Source organism: Paroedura picta, chromosome 7, assembly GCF_049243985.1.
Source record: "Paroedura picta isolate Pp20150507F chromosome 7, Ppicta_v3.0, whole genome shotgun sequence".
NCBI classification, from domain to species: Eukaryota; Metazoa; Chordata; class Lepidosauria; order Squamata; family Gekkonidae; genus Paroedura; species Paroedura picta.
The window spans coordinates 121,556,748-121,574,669 of NC_135375.1; the positions used below are offsets into that span (position 1 = coordinate 121,556,748).

Here is a 17,922-nt window from a genome sequence, read left to right on the forward strand (position 1 = left end):
TCATAGGTAAAGGGAAAGGTATCCCCTGTGCAAGCACCGAGTCATGTCTGACCCTTGGGGTGACGCCCTCCAGGGTTTTCATGGCAGACTCAATACGGAGTGGTTTGACAGTGCCTTCCCCAGTCATTACCGTTTACCCCCCAACAGCAAGCTGGGTACTCATTTTACCGACCTCGGAAGGATGGAAGGCTGAGTCAACCTTGAGCCGGCTGCTGGGATTGAACTCCCAGCCTCATGGGCAGAGCTTTCAGACTGCATGTCTGCTGCCTTACCACTCTGCGCCACAAGAGGCTCTTGGAGTATCTTCATACTCTAATCCAAATTTCAAGGTTTCTTGACAACAGAAGATATTGTTTTAAAATACCTGCCCCCCCTGGCCAAAACATACTTTCAGATGCGGGAGAACCCATCTTCCACTGGGGTACCCATTGTTACCTGCCCTGAACCAACTGGGAAGGGCGGGCTATAAAAATAATAATTACCGTATATACTCGCATATAAGCCGACCTGAATATAAGCCGAGGCGCTTAATTTTACCACAAAATCTGGGCAAACTTATTGACTTGCATATAAGCCAAGGGTAGAAAATGCAGCAGCTACTGGTAAATTTACAGGGTGGCCTAAATGCTTAATCCATGCTCCATCATCACAGGCTCTCCCATCCAGCCTCCCTCCCAACAAATACAGAAAAGTCAAGAGGATGAATAGCTGTTGGGTTTTGTACCCCACTTTTCACTAACCAAAGGAGTCTCAAAGCGGCTTGCAATTGCCTTCCCTTTCGATTGGCTGGCTGCGGACAGGCTGTTAATCAGTAACCTGCGTATAAGCCGAGGAGGTCTTTTAAGTGCTAAAAAACAGTGATGGAAAACTCGGCTTATATGTGAGTATATACGGTAAAATATTATTATTTCTTCAGCTGCTCTAGGAAAATATCCTTCTGTGGCCATCAAACTATCAAGATGTTGCGGTGCTCCTGAATCAATACAGCCAAAGTCAAAATCAGTAGATTGTTTGGGTTGTTTTGTACCTCATTTGCTTTATTGTTTTACCCTTAAGAAAAGAGTAAGAGGTTAGTGGTTGTACTCCAGAGACATTCTCGACTACTGTTCAGATGATAACGTCACAAGAAGTCAAACTTATGCAGCGACTTCTCTGGATATCCTGCCCAAAAGCACTCCTGGTGTAGGAAACTCAGCTGTTTGAAAAACATTCAGCCATTTAAAAATAAACAAGGAAAATGGCCAACGTATTCCAACTTGCATTACTGGAACAATTGCACTGATCATTGTAACTGCATCGTACTGTATGTTGATTGCTGAAGCCATTTTAATGGGTTCTTAGTATTGTTTACATATTCAGAAAGCCTGGAGGGGGGGCAACCCCCGTTTTCATTAACTTCACTTACTGTGCGATACACAAACACTCGAAGTTTCTTTCCTCCAAGGGTCTCCAAGAACTGTCCATTGTAGAGCTCGTTCAGTCCGATTTTCACTTTCAAAATGTGGTTCTGAAGGATCAGTTTGAGAATTCTCTGGTCCATGGTTAAGGTGTCCTCTAGGAAGAGAGGCAGAGCAGAAGGTCTACCTTAGGTTCCTTTCTGTGCCATGCATATGGGTCCCCCCATTCACATTCTTAGTCAGGGGTAGTCAAACTGCGGCCCTCCAGATATCCATGGACTACAATTCCCATGAGCCCCTGCCAGCATTTTCTGGCAGGGGCTTGTGGGAATTGTAGTCCATGAACATCTGGAGGGCCGCAAGTTGACTACCCCTGTCCTACAACATGCCCAGCCTGATCAGTCCTTTCTTTTTCTTTTCTTTTTCTTTTATTTAAGGATTTATACACTGCCTATCTCGGAATATCGTCTTGGGGCACTTTATACAATCTAAAAACACAATAAAATCATTAATGTTAATGGCTATACAAAACAAATTAACATTGTAAAACTGCTATTAATCACTGTTCGACCAGCCATTACTGATTTATAACCCCTCTGGCCCACCTGATGTTGAATTAGGGAGGAATCAGAGGGGCAACAGAAGGACAGGAGGGAGAGGAGGGAGGCCTGAGATCCCATTGGATTGTTGTTGTTAACTGGCTGGCCTCAACCATAGGCCTGGTGGAAGAGTTCCATCTTGCAGGCCCTGTTGAACTCGGAGAGATCTGACAGGGCCCTGATCTCTCCTGGGAGATTGTTCCACCAGGCAGTTCTTCATCCTAATGGCCATTTTTGGGGTTTTGAGGAAATTGGCAGCAATTCCTTGCAGGCAAGAGAGGTGGGAATGAGAGAGAGGAAGGAATGAGAGAGAGAGAGCCAGCCTGACCAAAACAATCTCTGTGCTTCTGCCCTAATTCTGAATTAATGAGAGGAGGCAGTTGGACTCCAGCATCCCTGAGTCACACTGGAAGTGATGTGTGACCAAGAGGCAGCTGTGGCGAGGTTCCTTTTCTATGCAATCCATTTACTGGCTCTTTGGGTTTCTCTTGGTACATTGGTTTATTCATGGAAACATTGGCATCCCTCCTTGGCCCTTACAATAATAGTTAAGACATCCCTGGCTTAAACTAAAGATAAAATAGCAAACCTCCAATCCCTCCTCCCTCTTGAAAGATTCCTTCCAATCCAAACCCTCCTGAAAGCCTCACAGCCCTTCTGGAAGATCTCCAGGAAGGGAATCCCCTCTTCAGGGAGCCTATTCCACCCAGCCAGAGCTTGAATGCAAGAGGCCCAGGCTCTGGCCAATGTACGATGGGCCACCCTAAGTGGTAGAAGAGTCCCAAGATGGCTGCCTGATGACCATAACTGGCACACAGAAACATACAGAGTTTGAGCCTCTCTACCAAAGAAGGCCAGTCTGTCTATGGCAGTCTGTCTATGGCAGGGTTTCTCAACCAAGGTTTCGTGAAACTCTGGGGTCTTTTGATGCCCCTGGAAGGGTTTCCTGAGTGGGTGGGAGTTCATTAATTTGTAAATACATCTTGGTGTACATTTATCAGGTGAAATGACCCTATTAGGTCATGTTGATCTGCCCCACCCTGTCGAAATGACCAATGATGGGCCTGGAGGGCATGGGAAGGGGAGGGGCCCTGGGTGAGCATGGACACAGCTATGTTTCCCAGGCATATTCTGCACAATTGTGGTGCTGCTGGAGTGTCTTGAAAGCTGAAAAATGTTTTACGGTTTCTCAGTGATAAACAAAGTTGAGAAAGGCTGATCTATAGAGTAGCATGCTTCAACCTTTCGACCACGAAGGAACCCCTGAAATATTTTTCAGGCTTTGAGGAACACTGGGAATGAGGTCAACTGGCCACACCCACTGGCCACACCCCCTGGGAGGGGCATGTCACTGAAAGTAACTTCGTCCATAAACCCCCACCAGATATAACCAGTGTTAGGAAGGGCCAATAGAGTAAAAGGAAAATGGGAGCTATAGGACTGCTCTGTCGAGCAACAGGGGAGGTGGGCCCCAGTGGCGCCAAGTTACATCCGCAGACACCCAAGGCTCCAGGTAATCCATGCTACAGAGCAGTGGTTCTCAACCTGGGGGTCGGAACCCCTTTGGGGGTCCAATGACCCGTTCACAGGGGTCGCAGCAGGGCGAGCAGCTTGGCTGGGGTAGATCAAGATAGAGCATTCGTCTGTCTGGGGCAGCAGAAAAGAGCGAGATCGGCATGGTGGGACAAGAGGCAGAACTGAATTGACAAACTCCGGAAAAAAAATAATTTATCTACGATCCTGAACAATGGATCTTCACACCATTGGTCAGTCTCGGTTTAATTTCTGTGAAAGAACACTTGCATACTTTTATGGTTGGGGGTCACCACAACATGAGGAACTGGATTAAAGGGTCACGGCATTAGGAAGGTTGAGAACACTGCGATAGAGGCTGTTTAGCAACTTGTGGCACCTTTAAGCCTCCGTGTGAGCCTTCCCAAGGCCGTACTGCAGCGCCATAAATTCTGCACAGGCTCCTTACCGGAAAAGGCCCCATTCACTGGAGCGAGCAGAGTGTATTCTTCTTCCGGCTTGAGAGCCGCAGCAAGGCCCAGCTGACCCACCAGATCGGTGAAGGTGGCCTGCTGAGGCCCACCGAGCTCCAAAACCTGCTTTGCTAAAATTGAAGAAAACGAAACAATTGTTTGTGAGGCGATAACTCCAAAGCGAAACTCACTGTTTTCTTCACAGGAGGGACACCTGGCCAGACCCCCGATGATGGTTGAGAGGAAACGTTCTGAGAATTGAAAGCCGCCCCACTGTCCACTCACCCGAGTCGGGAATCAGCACTTGATCTATGAGATGAATGACACCGTTTGTGGTCACAATGTCTTTTCGGTTGACCATCTTCACGCCGTTCACAGTCAGGCTTTCTCCGTCGCAGCCGACTTCAATCGTGTTCCCTTCCAGGGTCTCCAAGACGGACCCGCCCATGATCGCTTCTGAGCACTGAAGGGTGTTCAAGACGTGGAACTTCATCAGAGCTGAAGGAGGATGAGAACAAAGGGCCTCGTGAGGACACTGAAGCCCATCAGAGAAGTGTACGGCATTGCGGGCGACATAAGACATTTAGAAAACGTGATGCCATTAACTGCAACTCATCTCAATAACAATAATAAATACATCTGTAATTTTCCAACCTGCTCTAACCTGAGGCTCACCAATTCATAAAATATATTAAATTTCAAAATCATGTATTATTTTATTGCCTAATTTATAATAGAATATGGTTTTGAATTTTGCTGTTAATTGCCCCTAGGTGGCGAGTCTGAGAGGGGGGATGGATGGATGGAAAGATGGATGGATGGATAGACAGACAGACAGACAGACAGACAGACAGACAGACAGACAGAACAATTGAAAATCTAACTCATTCGCCAACTAGTTATGTATTAAATATCAAGAAGGGTATACTTTTTTGGGTAGATGTATCGAATTAAATTTTCTTTCTTCTTCTGGCCAGATCTGAGCAATCTAAGGCCTCAAGTAAAAAAGATAAACCGGATAGGAGTTTTAATGCAGAGAGCATAGAACATGTCTACGTTTTCAAAAGGAGAACCAAACATTGAGATGTTTGTGGCTTAAAAACAGACCCAAATGTTGAGATTTATTTATTTATATTTTTATATCTGTATCCAACTACAATGCCTACTGTTGAGCAACCGCCTCACAAGGAATAGACGCCTATGGATCGTTGCCTTGGCCCGGCAAGGATCCTGCAGGACTTGATCTGTTTCCTTACATGCAGGAGGTGCCTTTCAACCCTAACGTGTCCTCAGTGTGGCTCATATCTAACCTTAGCAACCATTCAACCATCTGCCATCAAACCAAAAACTATAGTAGAAAAACTCAGCAAAAACTATACATATTCAGCAAGAGCAGTGGAACAGCCTACTCCCAGGCCTGGTGTGGGAAAAAGACACCCCACACTGCCTTTTGTGAATCACTACGAGGGAGACCCATAAGAGGTTCTTGTCAGTAGCTTTGTCTTCAAGAGGCTGCTGTGTTTCTAACTTCGTGGTAATCACGTCAGCTCAGAATAGAGATGCCAACTTCCAGTTCCCCCAGAAATATGGCTCCTCTTCAGACTGCAGAGATCAGTTTCCCTGGGGAAAATGGATACTTTGGAGGAAGGACTCTCTGGCATTGTACTGACGTCCCCGTCCGTCCCAAGCTCCCCAACAAGGATCTGACGACTCCCCCATGCAGTGCTGGTGAGTTCCACTGATGTATGTCAAGCCAGTGTGGTGTCTGGGTCAGGAGCAGCAGCCTCTAATGTGGAGAACCCAGTTTGATTCCCCACTCCTCTCCAGGCAGCCAACGGGGTGACCTTGGGCCTGACACAGTTCTCTCAGATCTTTCTCAGCTTCACCTACCTCTCAGGGTGTCTGTTATAAGGAGAGGAAGGGCAGGCGATTGTAAGCCACTTTGAGTATTAAAAATTGGGATACAAAAACCCTGCTCTTCTTCCTTATGCTATGAGTGGTTAGAGCAGATTTTCTCAACCAGGGTTTTACGAAACCTTGGGGTTTCTTGATGGTCCTGGAAGATTTTCCTGAATGGGTGGGAATTAATAGATTTTAAATAGTTTATCAGGTGATATGACTGTATATGGTCATTTTGACTCATTCCGCCCTCCCAAAATGGCCAGTGATGGGCCTGGGGGGTGGTGGGAAGGGGAGTTCCCAGGTGGGTGTGTCCCCAGCTGTGCTTCCCAACAATATTCTGCATGATCACGCCATTTCTGGGACCTCTTGAAGCCTAGAGGAAGGTTTCAGGGGTTTCTCAACAGTAACAACGTTGAGAAAGGCTGGGTTAGAGTGTCGGACTAGGATGGGGAGACCCGGGTTCTAATTACCACTCTGCCATGGAAGCTTGCCAGGTCAACGCAGAATCATAGAATCACAGAGTTGGAAGGGACCTCATGGGTCATCTAGTCCAACCCCCTGCACTATGCAGGACACTCACAACCCTATCGCTCATCTACTGTCACCTGCCACCCCCTTGAGCCTTCACAGAATCAGCCTCTTGTCACAGTCAACCTAATATATCTTACAAGGTTGTTGTTGTGAGGATAACGGAGGAAAAGTAGACAACCTAAGCCGCTTTTCTTCCCCACTGGGAACCAAATGAAGCAAATAAACCAACCAATGTACACCTGTGGGCTGGCATTCCAGTGACCCGGCACAGTTTGGGCCTATTGTGTAGCTTGACCCTTCTCTACTGGGAAATGACCAACTGAACCAAGCCGGGCTGTCTGTATCAGTACCTCCTGTGGGCCATGAGCAAAGCCTCAAGATCGGGATGTGATCCCTGGCCCCAAGGAAGCCTGCTTGACCTTAACCAGGGCTTCCCACCTGGTGGAAGGAGCTCCCAGAGGAGATCAGGGCCCTGACGGAAGCTCTTCCGCCAGGCATTCGGCTGAGGTCGACCAGAACCACCGTTTCCCATCCCCCCCCCCAGCCTCCCTCCTGCAACCATTGCTGCAGAGTCGCCTATCCCACTGAGCCATCAGTAAACATTAACCTGTTATTCTCCCCGGTATTCTATTGTTCCATAATGTTGCTATTGTTCTTATTGTATTATTATAAACCGAGTTATTCGTACTGTTCCTGTCAACTGCCCTGAGCCTTCGGGGAGGGCAGTATATAAACACACAAACAAACAATAATAAGGAAATCCAGGAGGAGCAGGAGAGGCCAGGATTTGACAGAGGGAAAGGATCGGAGGGATTCTGGGTCTAGATCAGGGGTAGTCAAACTGCGGCCCTCCAGATGTCCATGGACTACAATTCCCAGGAGCCCCTGCCAGCATTCGCTGGCAGGGGTTCCTGGGAATTGTAGTCCATGGACATCTGGAGGGCCGCAGTTTGACCACCCCTGGTCTAGATCCTGGACGGTCTTTGTCAATATTTTGAGGCAGAATCTCTGAAATAAAGTCTCCGGCTCAGCATTTGGGGAGGGGAGGGCTACCACTCCACCCACCCTCAACCAAGCAGAAGACAGAACTGCCGCTGAGGAGAATCATTTATTTCCTGAGAAAGAAGTAATTAGAAACGTTAAGCAGCAAGCACGTTCCGCCCTGTTTTGGTGACCCCCCCCCCCGCCCCTGGTGGCTGTCATTGCACCTGTGCAGCATTCTGAATGATCACACTTTGAAACAGCTGATTTGGCTTTTCTCCCCTCAGGGATGCTCAACTGCCCACCCCCTTTTCAGATCACCATTTGCTTGTGGGTGGCAAGCAGCACGACTGACCAACCAAAATAACAACAACAACAACAACAACAACAACAACAACAACAACAACAACAACAACAACAACAACAACAACAACGACTGTGCTTAAATCCTGTTTGGAGAAAGGAGGGGAAACTGTGGCTTTTGTCTCTGTTCAAGGACAGTCCTGAGGACATGGCTGGTTTTCAGTAGCGTGGGACCTCACAGGGCTCTCTCAGCTCCACCTCCCTCACAGGGTGTCTGTTGCAGGGAGAAGAAGGGAAAGGTGTATGCGAGCTGCTTTGGGCACTACCTTGGGGTAGTGAAAACTGGGTTATGAAAACCAGCTCTTATTCGGCAATTCTCTTCACACCCTCCCTGCAAGGTAGGCGAGGCTGAGAGTCTGTGGCTGGTCCAAGGTCACTCCACAAGCTTCTCCAGTAGAGTAGGGCCCAGATCCTAGAGTAGTCCAACACCATGCTGGCTCTAGTCATGCTGAGATGCAAAACAACTCCAAACGCTGTTTGGGAACTGGACACACAGTGGACATTGCAAAGAAGGAAAGCTCCCCGGTTAGGCCCCTGTTCTGCAGGCGTCCCAGCAGCCGTGCTTTTTCTCTGACCTGAAGCTCTCAGAATTACCTTCAGAAGCCACCTTGTCGCTCATGATCCTTTCTAGCACGCCACGAGGAAGTTTGGCAAAAGCTTCGTTGGTGGGGGCGAAGAGGGTGTAATGTCCAGGCTTCCCAAGAGTATCCATCACGCCGGATGCAATGGCAGCGGCCTAAGACAGAAGGGGAGGGGGAGGGGGAGGGGTCAGACAAACCTTTACACAACCTTTCAGGCACAGAAAAGCCCCCCCCCCACCCCTGGGGCCTCATGACAGGTGTAGCATAAGGTGACCAGATTTTAACATTGGTAAAGTGGGACACCATTGACGGGGGGGGGGGGGTTCTTGATTAAAAATTTGGTCTATATGGAGCAACAAATTTTCATAGAACGCATAGAACGCAAAAAAACTATTGTAATATATGTTTTTAAATTTCAACATAAGTACAATTTGCCAGGTGCTCCCAGACATCCCTCCAAAAGTGGGGCAATCTGGTCACCTTAGTGTAGCATGTTCAGGGCCAGCCAGAGTCTTTTGATCAGCCACTGAAGAAGACAAGAGGTGTTTTTTTTATATATACCCTGCTTTTCACTACCTGATGCAGCCCCAAAACAGCTTCCAAACACCTTTCCCTCCCTCTCCCCATAACAGACACCCTGTGAGGGAGGTGGGGCTGAGAGAGCTCGAAGAGATCTGCTCTGTGAGAATCACTCTAAGAGAACTCTGACTAACCCAGGGTCCTCCAGCTGGCTGCATATGGAGGAGGAATGGGAAATGAAACCCCGTTCTCCAGATGAGAGGCTGCCGCTCTTACCCATGGTGCCATGCTGGCTCTCACCTTTTCCTCCTCACCATCTTCCCCAGCCCAAATAAGCACTTGGCTCGTTCTGCACTTAGGCACCTCCAAAGTGATGAAAATGACTCCTGCCCAGGCCAATTCTTTTAGGGAGAACGGCCGGGAGGAGAAGGCAGGCACCCCTCCGGGTTGGGAAGTTCCCAAGGATTTGGAGGTGGAGCCTGGGGAGGGACCTCGGTGGGCTCCAGTGCCATAGAATCCCCCTTCCGGAGCTGACACTTTCTCCTGGGTAACCGAAGTATGTGGTGTGCAGACCAGTTGTTACTCTGGGAGATCTCCAAACGTCCCCCCGGAAGGCTGCTGACCCCCATGGCCATTTCATTGATCTTCCGCAAGCTTTTAAACTGACATTCCTTGCAGCTGATGCAGGGCTGCCAGGAAAGGGAGTCAGGTCCAGGAGCCCCAATCCAGCCCACCCCAAAGCAGGATCTGTAGCTTTGTCCTCATTCCCACCTTGCCTTCCCACACCCCTCGGGGCACTGTTTCTATGTCCGTTGAATCATCCAGTGACACAGTAGAGGGGAGAGGATGCATGATGTGGGAGGACAGATCTTGTTCCTCAGCTCACTGCCAATTTGTGCTCCCCCCTCCCGCGACTTGGAACAGAAACCCATCCTCATGAGGTCACAAGCAGGTAAGTGAGTGGGGAGAGCAGGTTTTTAATTTAAATCACCCATAATCAAAATGGAAATTACATTCAGTGTAGACGGCAGTGATTTAATCAACCTGGGATTGGAATAAAAGCTCGGTGCAGATTCAGCCCAGATGTCCATGGACAACAATTCCCACCAGCCCCTGACAGCAGCATGCCGGAGCCTAAATCCATGCTGCTGGCAAGGACTCCACGGACATCTGGAGAGTCGCAGTTTGGCCACCCTGCTCTAAACCAACTGGAATCAATGTATGCGTTGTGACATTCGCTAGAGCTGTGCAGAAAGAGCCCCCCACCCCATTTTACTACCCTTTGCATAGGCTATGATGAGGCCCGTCTTCTATCGGTGATTCCTAAGGGTGGGAACCTGATTCAGTCTCGCTGGAAGTCAAAACCACACAATACATGACTGCTCAGCATCACCGATTTCGCTTCACCCATCAAACGCAGCATAAGGGCAGGACACACGGCCCTCGCTCAGGTTTGGCTTCACTGGGATGCCACGGAAAGCCACCGATCAAATCTGGCTCTGCAGTGACATCAGAAAACCAGGATGGCTGTCTCTTCCCATCCCATCTTGTAGCCAATTTGTTCTCAGTTTGTCGCAATGTTCACACGGTAATTACCCCTTCTTACACATGAGGACGTAGCGTATGTGTATTTACAAAACCAACAGAAACGCCAAATAAAAGAGCATCCTTACTCTGAGAGAGGAGAGGTCGTCTTCTACATCGATGACATCTTGGATGGTATTTCCAACCGGGGTCAGCACACGGTCGATAACGTGAACGACCCCATTGGTGGCGATCTGGTTGCCATGGATGATTCTGGCGCAGTTAACAGTAACAACCTGTGTTTAAAGAAATGTGCCAGGAAATATTAAGCACAATGCTTGTGATAAACTGAGCTCTGTATCTTTTACTGCTGGCCACAGACGATTATCTAGAATGTTCCACACGTTTCTCCATTTGTCGTCTTCTTACAACTTGTTTATGAGCTGTCTGGCATAAGATCTACTCGTTCATGGAATTGAAAATGCCAAAATGCACCACTTATACCAGGGGTAGTCAAACTGCGGCCCTCCAGATGTCCATGGACTACAATCTCCATGAGCCCCTGCCAGCAAATTCTGGCAGGGGCTCATGGGAATTGTAGTCCACGGACATCTGGCGGGCCGCAGTTTGACTACCACTGACTTATACTCTCTCTGTTTGTCTCTCTCTTTGTTTGTCTGTCCCTCTCTCTCTCTCGCACACACACACTCATACATTTTTATATGAGAATTGTTTAAAATACACAAGAGAACGAAATCGAGGTAGAAATAACAATTTTTTCCAAACGATAATAGCATAGCCATCTTCCTGACTCAATGCACAACCTCTTCTTCCAGCGCTGTACTCAAAGATTTTGAAGGAGCCGTGGAAATAAATCGAGCTGAAATTGATCTGAAACTCCCACCTAGCCAAACCAATCCACAATACTTCTTCAAAGCCATTATAAAACTCTCAACAACTTCATTTGCTTGGGCCGGTTAGTCGCAGATGGATGTGATAGATTAGTACATATCTAGGTCAGCCATGCGAATTGTCCTGGTGCAGATTTTCATAAGCATTCCAACTGGGTCCCATTTCTCACAGATCTTCTTAAATTGTCAGTCACATTAAATAGGCTTAAACTTCCTTTTCTGATGACATGACAGCCATGGCTGGGTTGTTCATTTGGCGGAAGGACAATAAAGATTTTGCGCATCTCGGATCCTTATAAGCAACTGTGGATTCCAGAGTTCATAAGACCGAAATTCTGCCTGGCAGTGTGAAGCCCTGGATCCTTTCTTTATTATGCGAATAGTTTATAACGGATGCTCCAGTGTTCTAGCCCATGTTATAGGTGGGAAAATACATTTTTAAAAACTTACACCGTTGGGATAGTGATTAATGTGCAGGTTTTGGTCGTTATACATGGACACCACCGTCAGGCCGTTCCTGAGGTCCTTCGTCAGCAGACGCTTGTTCACCATGTGGTTGTGGAGGGCGTTGTACAATTCAATGTTTACATTTTCTATCAGGCCACTGTGGATTTCCTGGGGAGAAAGTATTCAGTTAGTTTCTTCCATCTTTTCTATTGGTCAGTTTTTTCTGGCACAAAGATCCTGGTATTTATGGCTGTTCGAGGAGCCAGAATGAGTCATTTATGCTTCTCAGAGGGAATTGGTGTATTCACAAGCCAATGAACATTAGATTCAAGATGGACAAAAGGAAATTCTTGTTAACTAAACTTTAAGTGATTAAATACTTATTTACTGAAATACTTTTTTACTCAGTTTTAAGTGGAATACACTGCTAGAGGATGTCGTGATGGACACAGGAATAAACAGCTTTGAAGGGGAATTAGACAGATTCATGAAGGACAGGCCTGTTGGTGGCTACTAGCCATGTTGACTAAAGGGAACCTCCATGTTCAGAGGCATTCATTCATTCATTCATTCATACATTCATTCATTCATTCGTTTGTTCGCTCGTTCATTCATTCATGCAATTTACATACCAACCCTGACGGTGATATCTCAGGGCGGTATGAATGAACAAAAAGTTATGAATATTTATATCTATTATATCTCAGAGGAAGTAAACCTCTGAATCCCAGAGCCAGGAGGCAGTACCAGGGAAATGCCTCGGCCTCTGTGCCCCGTTGTTGACCCCCTGGTGTACATGGTTGCTTATTGTGTGAGACGGGAGGCTGGACTAGATGGAGCTCTGGATTGGTCCAGCAGGGCTCTTCTGGGGTTCATAAATAAGAACACTTGGTGCCCGCCAAGAGTTTTGGGAAAATGGGCAGAGCCAGATGGGATTTTTGCCCAGCAGGGCTTTTGAGTGCCACAGGAGAGTTGATGAGCTGTGCAGATTTTTAAAAAATCCTTGGGCAGCAGCTGCCACCGCAGCACAAGGAGTCATCTCGTGACTGGTTTCACCTCCTGCGGTAGCCCTTTTGGGGCAGCCATTTTGGGGCTGTGCCCCTCAGGCTGTGTCAGAGTTCCAAAGGTGCCCCAGGCTCTAAACAATTTGAGGGAGAGGGCTGGCACCTGAAGAGCCACATTTTGGCCACCCGAATATAAGGTTTCAGCCGAAGCCCTGCCCACGAGTTACCAAAGTCCACTGCTACTTGAGGGTGGCTCTAAGCACTGTCTTCCGCCGCTGAAGCCTTCCTTCTTAATATAACCATGTCATCAGCACATACAAGTTGCTTGGTCTTAGAGGTGCTGCTGGACTCAATTCGCATGTCTGTTTGTTAACTCTTTTATCATCTGTGTGTTAATTTGCAGCTATTCAAAGGTCTTCCCAACTGCTTTAATTCGGTCTTAACTGTGCTTATCATTCAGTTACTTCTGCGTCAACTCCCATTAGCCCTTCCACGGACCCCTGGTCGGGATAGCCCTGGCTTACGCCAAGAATAAAACCTTTTTAGTCTTAAAGGTGCCGCTGGACTCAGACGTCAAATATTTACCCGATCCAAGAGGTCCCAGGCTTCGTTACTGGGTGCAAAGAACGTATAAGATCCGGGCCCTTCGATCTCTTCTCGCAGCTTTGACATGTCAGAGTACTGTTGTGTCGAGGTGGCCCCCACGATCCCCAAAGTGCCGTACACGTGATCTATAGGCGCAACTGCAACGGACAAGAAACAGACGGCGCTGCCCTGAAGTCTCCTGTTGCTGTTTTGTTCGCACCAGTGGCTCCGCCTTCCCTGAACAAAGCGCTGCAGCCCCAAATTTAGAATGTGCCAAACTTTGTGCAAAAGTGAATCTCTAGAAAGGTGTCAAAGGAAAAGTCGTACACAGCTGCATGCCCACACGAGGGGTCTTAGGGTCACTTTTCTCTACCAGAAAGAGTCTCAAGGCGGCTTCCAGTCGCCTTCCCTTTCCTCTCCCCACAATAGACACCCTGTGAGGGAGGGGAGGCTGAGAGAGCTATTGACACTTGAGAGGCTAACCTGGCTTCAGCTGACAGGGAGTTGAAGGAGGAGGAAACAAGTCAATCATAGCTGAGTGTGGCTCTTCCTTCAGAAGTGCTTCTCCCCCCTCTAGAGCTGGTTCCTCTCTCCTTTGCCCAAAGCCACCCCCTGGCACTCATTGGCAAGGAAAGGGTACCTGCAGGGCATCCGCGCTCCCCGTCCATCTTCATGTAGCCCGGGCAGCATTCATATAAGACCGTCCTGCAGAGCAGAGAAACAAGTTTGCTTTATTCCTTAGCTCAATGCCGTCTTGCTCTCACTTAACAATCCGGGCTGAGCACGTTACTCACCCCGGGAGGGAAGAAGGGGGGGCCTCAGTGGGGTCTCATGCCACATGGTCCACCTTCCAAGGCAGCCATGTTCTCCAAAGGAACCAATCTCCCTAGGTTGGATATCAGTTTGATTCCAGGAGATCTCCAGGCCCCACCTGGAGGTTGGCCACCCCATCAATCAACCTTGCTCTCTAGAAACAATACTCTCTGATATTCTGGACATGGTAAGTTCACATACACAATGAAAAGCAAACAGCAAAAGCTCCGTGGCTTCAGTCACTGAAATCGCAGGTAACGAACCAATCTGAGAAAAATCTCTCTTGATTAATACGGCCATCCAAAGGGGACAATGGCCTATTATGGATGGATGGATGGATGGGTGTTTTCCTCACTTTCACTGTGCATGTCCATTGTGTTTTCTTTGTCCTTCTGAACTGATTTCCACCCACCCCACCCCCGTCTCCCCAGGCTTTCTGAGAGTGCATTTGTGCTGGTTTCCACCTTTCACGTGGAAGCTGAAGGTAATTCAAAAGCACATCAATTCTCCCACCCTTTTGCCACCCCCCAAAGGTCACTCCCCTCCCACACCGAGGGCATTTGCACTGTCCCCCATCCTTCCCCCTTCATCGGTATGCAAGCTCCAGTCCGCCCTGTTTTTAATTTTAATTTTATTTTTTACAAATGTCCTGAGTCTAGTGATACGAGATTATCAGTAGTCTCAGACAGTAAATTACAAAATCAAAAGGATTGGGGGGGGGGGTAGAGTTAATGCCACCAGCAAACTGGCCTTCCTGTGCAGCCATCCTAACACTTCACTCCTCCCCACTCCAAGTGGAGAGAAGAGGGGAGCTTTTTGAATTTTAATGTATACTGGATTTTAACGTTAAGGTTTAAAACTCGTTTTATTGTTTTAACATGTTGTAAGCCACCCTGAGCCCTTGAAGAAGGGTGGCCTAAAAACCTGCACATAAATACATAATAAATAATTCAGAGGAGCTGCACAAGGTTTTGTTCCCTGCTGGTATTAACTTGAAAGGGGTTTTGACAAGGAGGCAATGGACGCTGCCCCCAGTGCAAACAAAAAACAAAACAAAAAGGGATTTCAGTGCTGCATGCAAGCAAAATAAATACATTTAATTCAGTCTGGAATTAAATTGACATGAGATGGAGAGAGAGAGAGAGAGAGAGAGAGAGAGAGAGAGAGACTCTGGTATGGGAAGCATAAAGTTCTGAAAACTTTCTCCCCCATAATACTTTAGTGAATAGAGTTTGGGAGGGGGGGGGGGACACTTTGGCAGTCTTTGGAAGCCTAACATTAAAATAGCAGCTGAGCCTCATGGACCTTCTGCAAACTGCCAAAGTGAAGAAATGCTTGGTGTCGATCCATTTGGGGGACAGAGTGCAATCCACACAGGACAGGCTTTCTAAGACTTCCAAGATCATGGCCAGTGTGCAGGATTCAATTAAGTCACAAAGAGAAATGCAAGTTAGCAAGGAAAGGCAGGAAATTAGCATCACTATGTGGCTGTGCTTGGGCACTGGTGAAAATAAACCTTCAATTTCCCCCCCAAATTAATGGTAAAAAACTAAAAAAGCTTTCCAGAGCTTCTGCCAGAGGACTCTCTCCCACACAAACTGTAGCCCTGTGCAAAACACAGTGGAGTTGCAGCCAAATTTGCACAGGCAAGCATGCATGCACACACCCGCACACACACAGACATGTTGCCAATGGTCACAGTTTGCAATGGCCATGTCAGTGAGTTCTGACACACATTCTGTACACTCAACGTGCGTCCCCATATTACGAGATCATGTGACTCTCCCATTTTTCAGAGTTTTGTAGTTATCTCTCATATGGGACGTGGGAGGAGGGGGGCCATATAGAGAAGTTGTAAGTGAAGTTTCAGCCTGGAAGATTCAGACGGAGGCCGGCAGCTTCCGAGGTTCCTTCTGGCCTCAACCGTAGGTCTGGCGGGACACCTCCGTCTTGCAAGCCCCGCAGAACTGCCGAAGGCCCCATGGGGGCCAGGAACTGGGTCGTCAGCTATTGGCTTTGAAATACCTGGCGGTTTTGGGGGTGGAGCCTGAAGAGGGCGGGGTCTGGAGAGGGGTGGGGCCTCATTGTTATAGAAAGCCGGGGAGTCCACCTTCTAAGGCAGCCGCTTCCTCCAGAGGAATTGGTCTCTGTTGCCTGGAGATCAGCTCTAATCCCAGGGGATCTCCAGCCAACACCAAGAGGTTGGCAACCCTAGTTAGGAAATTCTTGGTGATTTGAGGGTGGAGCCTGGGGAGGGTGGGGTTTGGGGAAGGGAGGGGCTCCAGGGGAGTATAATGACACAAAGACTACCTCCACTCCTGATGTTTCCTCCAGGAAAACTGGTCTATGGACTGGAGCTCAGTTATAATCCTGGAAACATCTGCAGATGCACAGAACAGGGCAAGTGCTTGGTGGAGACACGGAACAAAGACCTGCTTGCTGGTGTCAGTCCTTTACAAGGGCAGGACAGGTTCCGGTGGGGTCATAAATGCCCGGCAGAGTAGCCCTGAAGGCAGGCCTGTTGGGACGTTTCTCTTTTCTAAGATGCCCATGTGGATATAGAGCAGCCTTTTCCAACCATTTGAGCGCGGAAATATTTTTCAGGCTTCGGGGAACCCCGGAAGGGGTGACGTACCCCTTCAGAGAAGTGGGCATGGAAGGAAGAAGCGGGGCCCAATTGATCACTGACCACTCCCATTGTGGAGGAAGGGACGAGGCCTGCAGAGCAACAGGGGAAGGGGGATCTAGTGACGTCTCGTGATGCCAGCGGCCATCCGAATGTCTGGGAAACTCTGGGGAGCTCTCACAGAACCCCAGCTTTCCCCAGAATCCTGGCTGGGAATCCCTGATACAGAGTGAGGGGAACTCATTCGCTTCTGCCCCATCAGCTAAACGCAGAACCGCTGGCAGAATCAAATGCCCTCTTTAGGGTATGGCAGAGAACTTAATATGCATTTGCCACTTGGGTGCGCCCTGGACTTTTGTCTCCGGACAAAGGTGGGAGAGGGCTGAGAGACCTTGTACAACTGGCAACAAGGCAGGATTCTAGCCAGTAGGGAGAAGAAAAGGTTGACACAAATTTAATGCAGATGAGCCGGGGGGGGGGGGGGAATGCCCGTGGGTAAAGACGCAACTAAAATGTTCTTCTGGAGTATTTTAGCTTATCGTGTTCCTTTAAACGCACAGCAGCTTCCTCTGGGACACTCCAGGGACTCATGTCTAGCCAGCCTTTGGCTTTGAATCTGCAGAGCCATCTGTTCCCCTCGCAATTCAATGCGGCTGGGAAACAACGCACCACATATATGTGAAGTGCGGGGGATGCTGGGGCGAAGGGCTGCCTCTGAGGAGGGTCAGAACCCTTCCCTCGATATCTTTCTGTCAGGATCCGGCCTGCTTTCTCTCTCTCTCTCTCTGACACACAAACACAAGCCCCAGTTTCACATTAAACGGGGAGTTTTTTCCAACACGAAAGGAAGACGGCGGTGAGTCAGAGCTGGGTACCAGGCGTCCTGCCTCTCACTTCAGATCTCTCCCCTTGGAGAGAGGCACCAGAGGACGTCCTGTTGATCCACAGCAGGCAGCCCCCCCCCCCCCCCGATTCCCGGCCTGTTCCCCCACAAAAAACATTGCCCCTGAGGAAGAACACCAAGGCTCGTGACATAAAGATGCCAACTCCGGGTGACCAGGGGCTGGAGTCTGGGAGAGGCAGGGTTTGAGGAGGGGAGGGGCTCTTGTGGAGGGGCGCCAACGTACAGGCAGTGGCTGGCCATCTCCTGGAAT

General features: G+C 48.6%; 1 protein-coding gene across 5 annotated transcripts in view; it reads right to left on the reverse strand.

Moving 5' to 3' along the window:
* The window catches only part of POSTN (periostin), a 56,972-nt gene that overhangs the window by 31,802 nt on the left and 7,248 nt on the right, over positions 1-17,922 (reverse strand). For all 5 annotated transcript variants that reach the window (XM_077346248.1, XM_077346250.1, XM_077346247.1 and 2 more), the window contains exons 3-10: positions 13,970-14,034; positions 13,330-13,487; positions 11,744-11,908; positions 10,532-10,678; positions 8,353-8,494; positions 4,267-4,479; positions 3,978-4,112; positions 1,406-1,554 (exon numbers count right to left, since the gene is read on the reverse strand). In XM_077346248.1, coding sequence (XP_077202363.1) covers positions 1,406-1,554; positions 3,978-4,112; positions 4,267-4,479; positions 8,353-8,494; positions 10,532-10,678; positions 11,744-11,908; positions 13,330-13,487; positions 13,970-14,034 — 1,174 coding nt within the window. The remainder of the gene's footprint in view (positions 1-1,405; positions 1,555-3,977; positions 4,113-4,266; positions 4,480-8,352; positions 8,495-10,531; positions 10,679-11,743; positions 11,909-13,329; positions 13,488-13,969; positions 14,035-17,922) is intronic.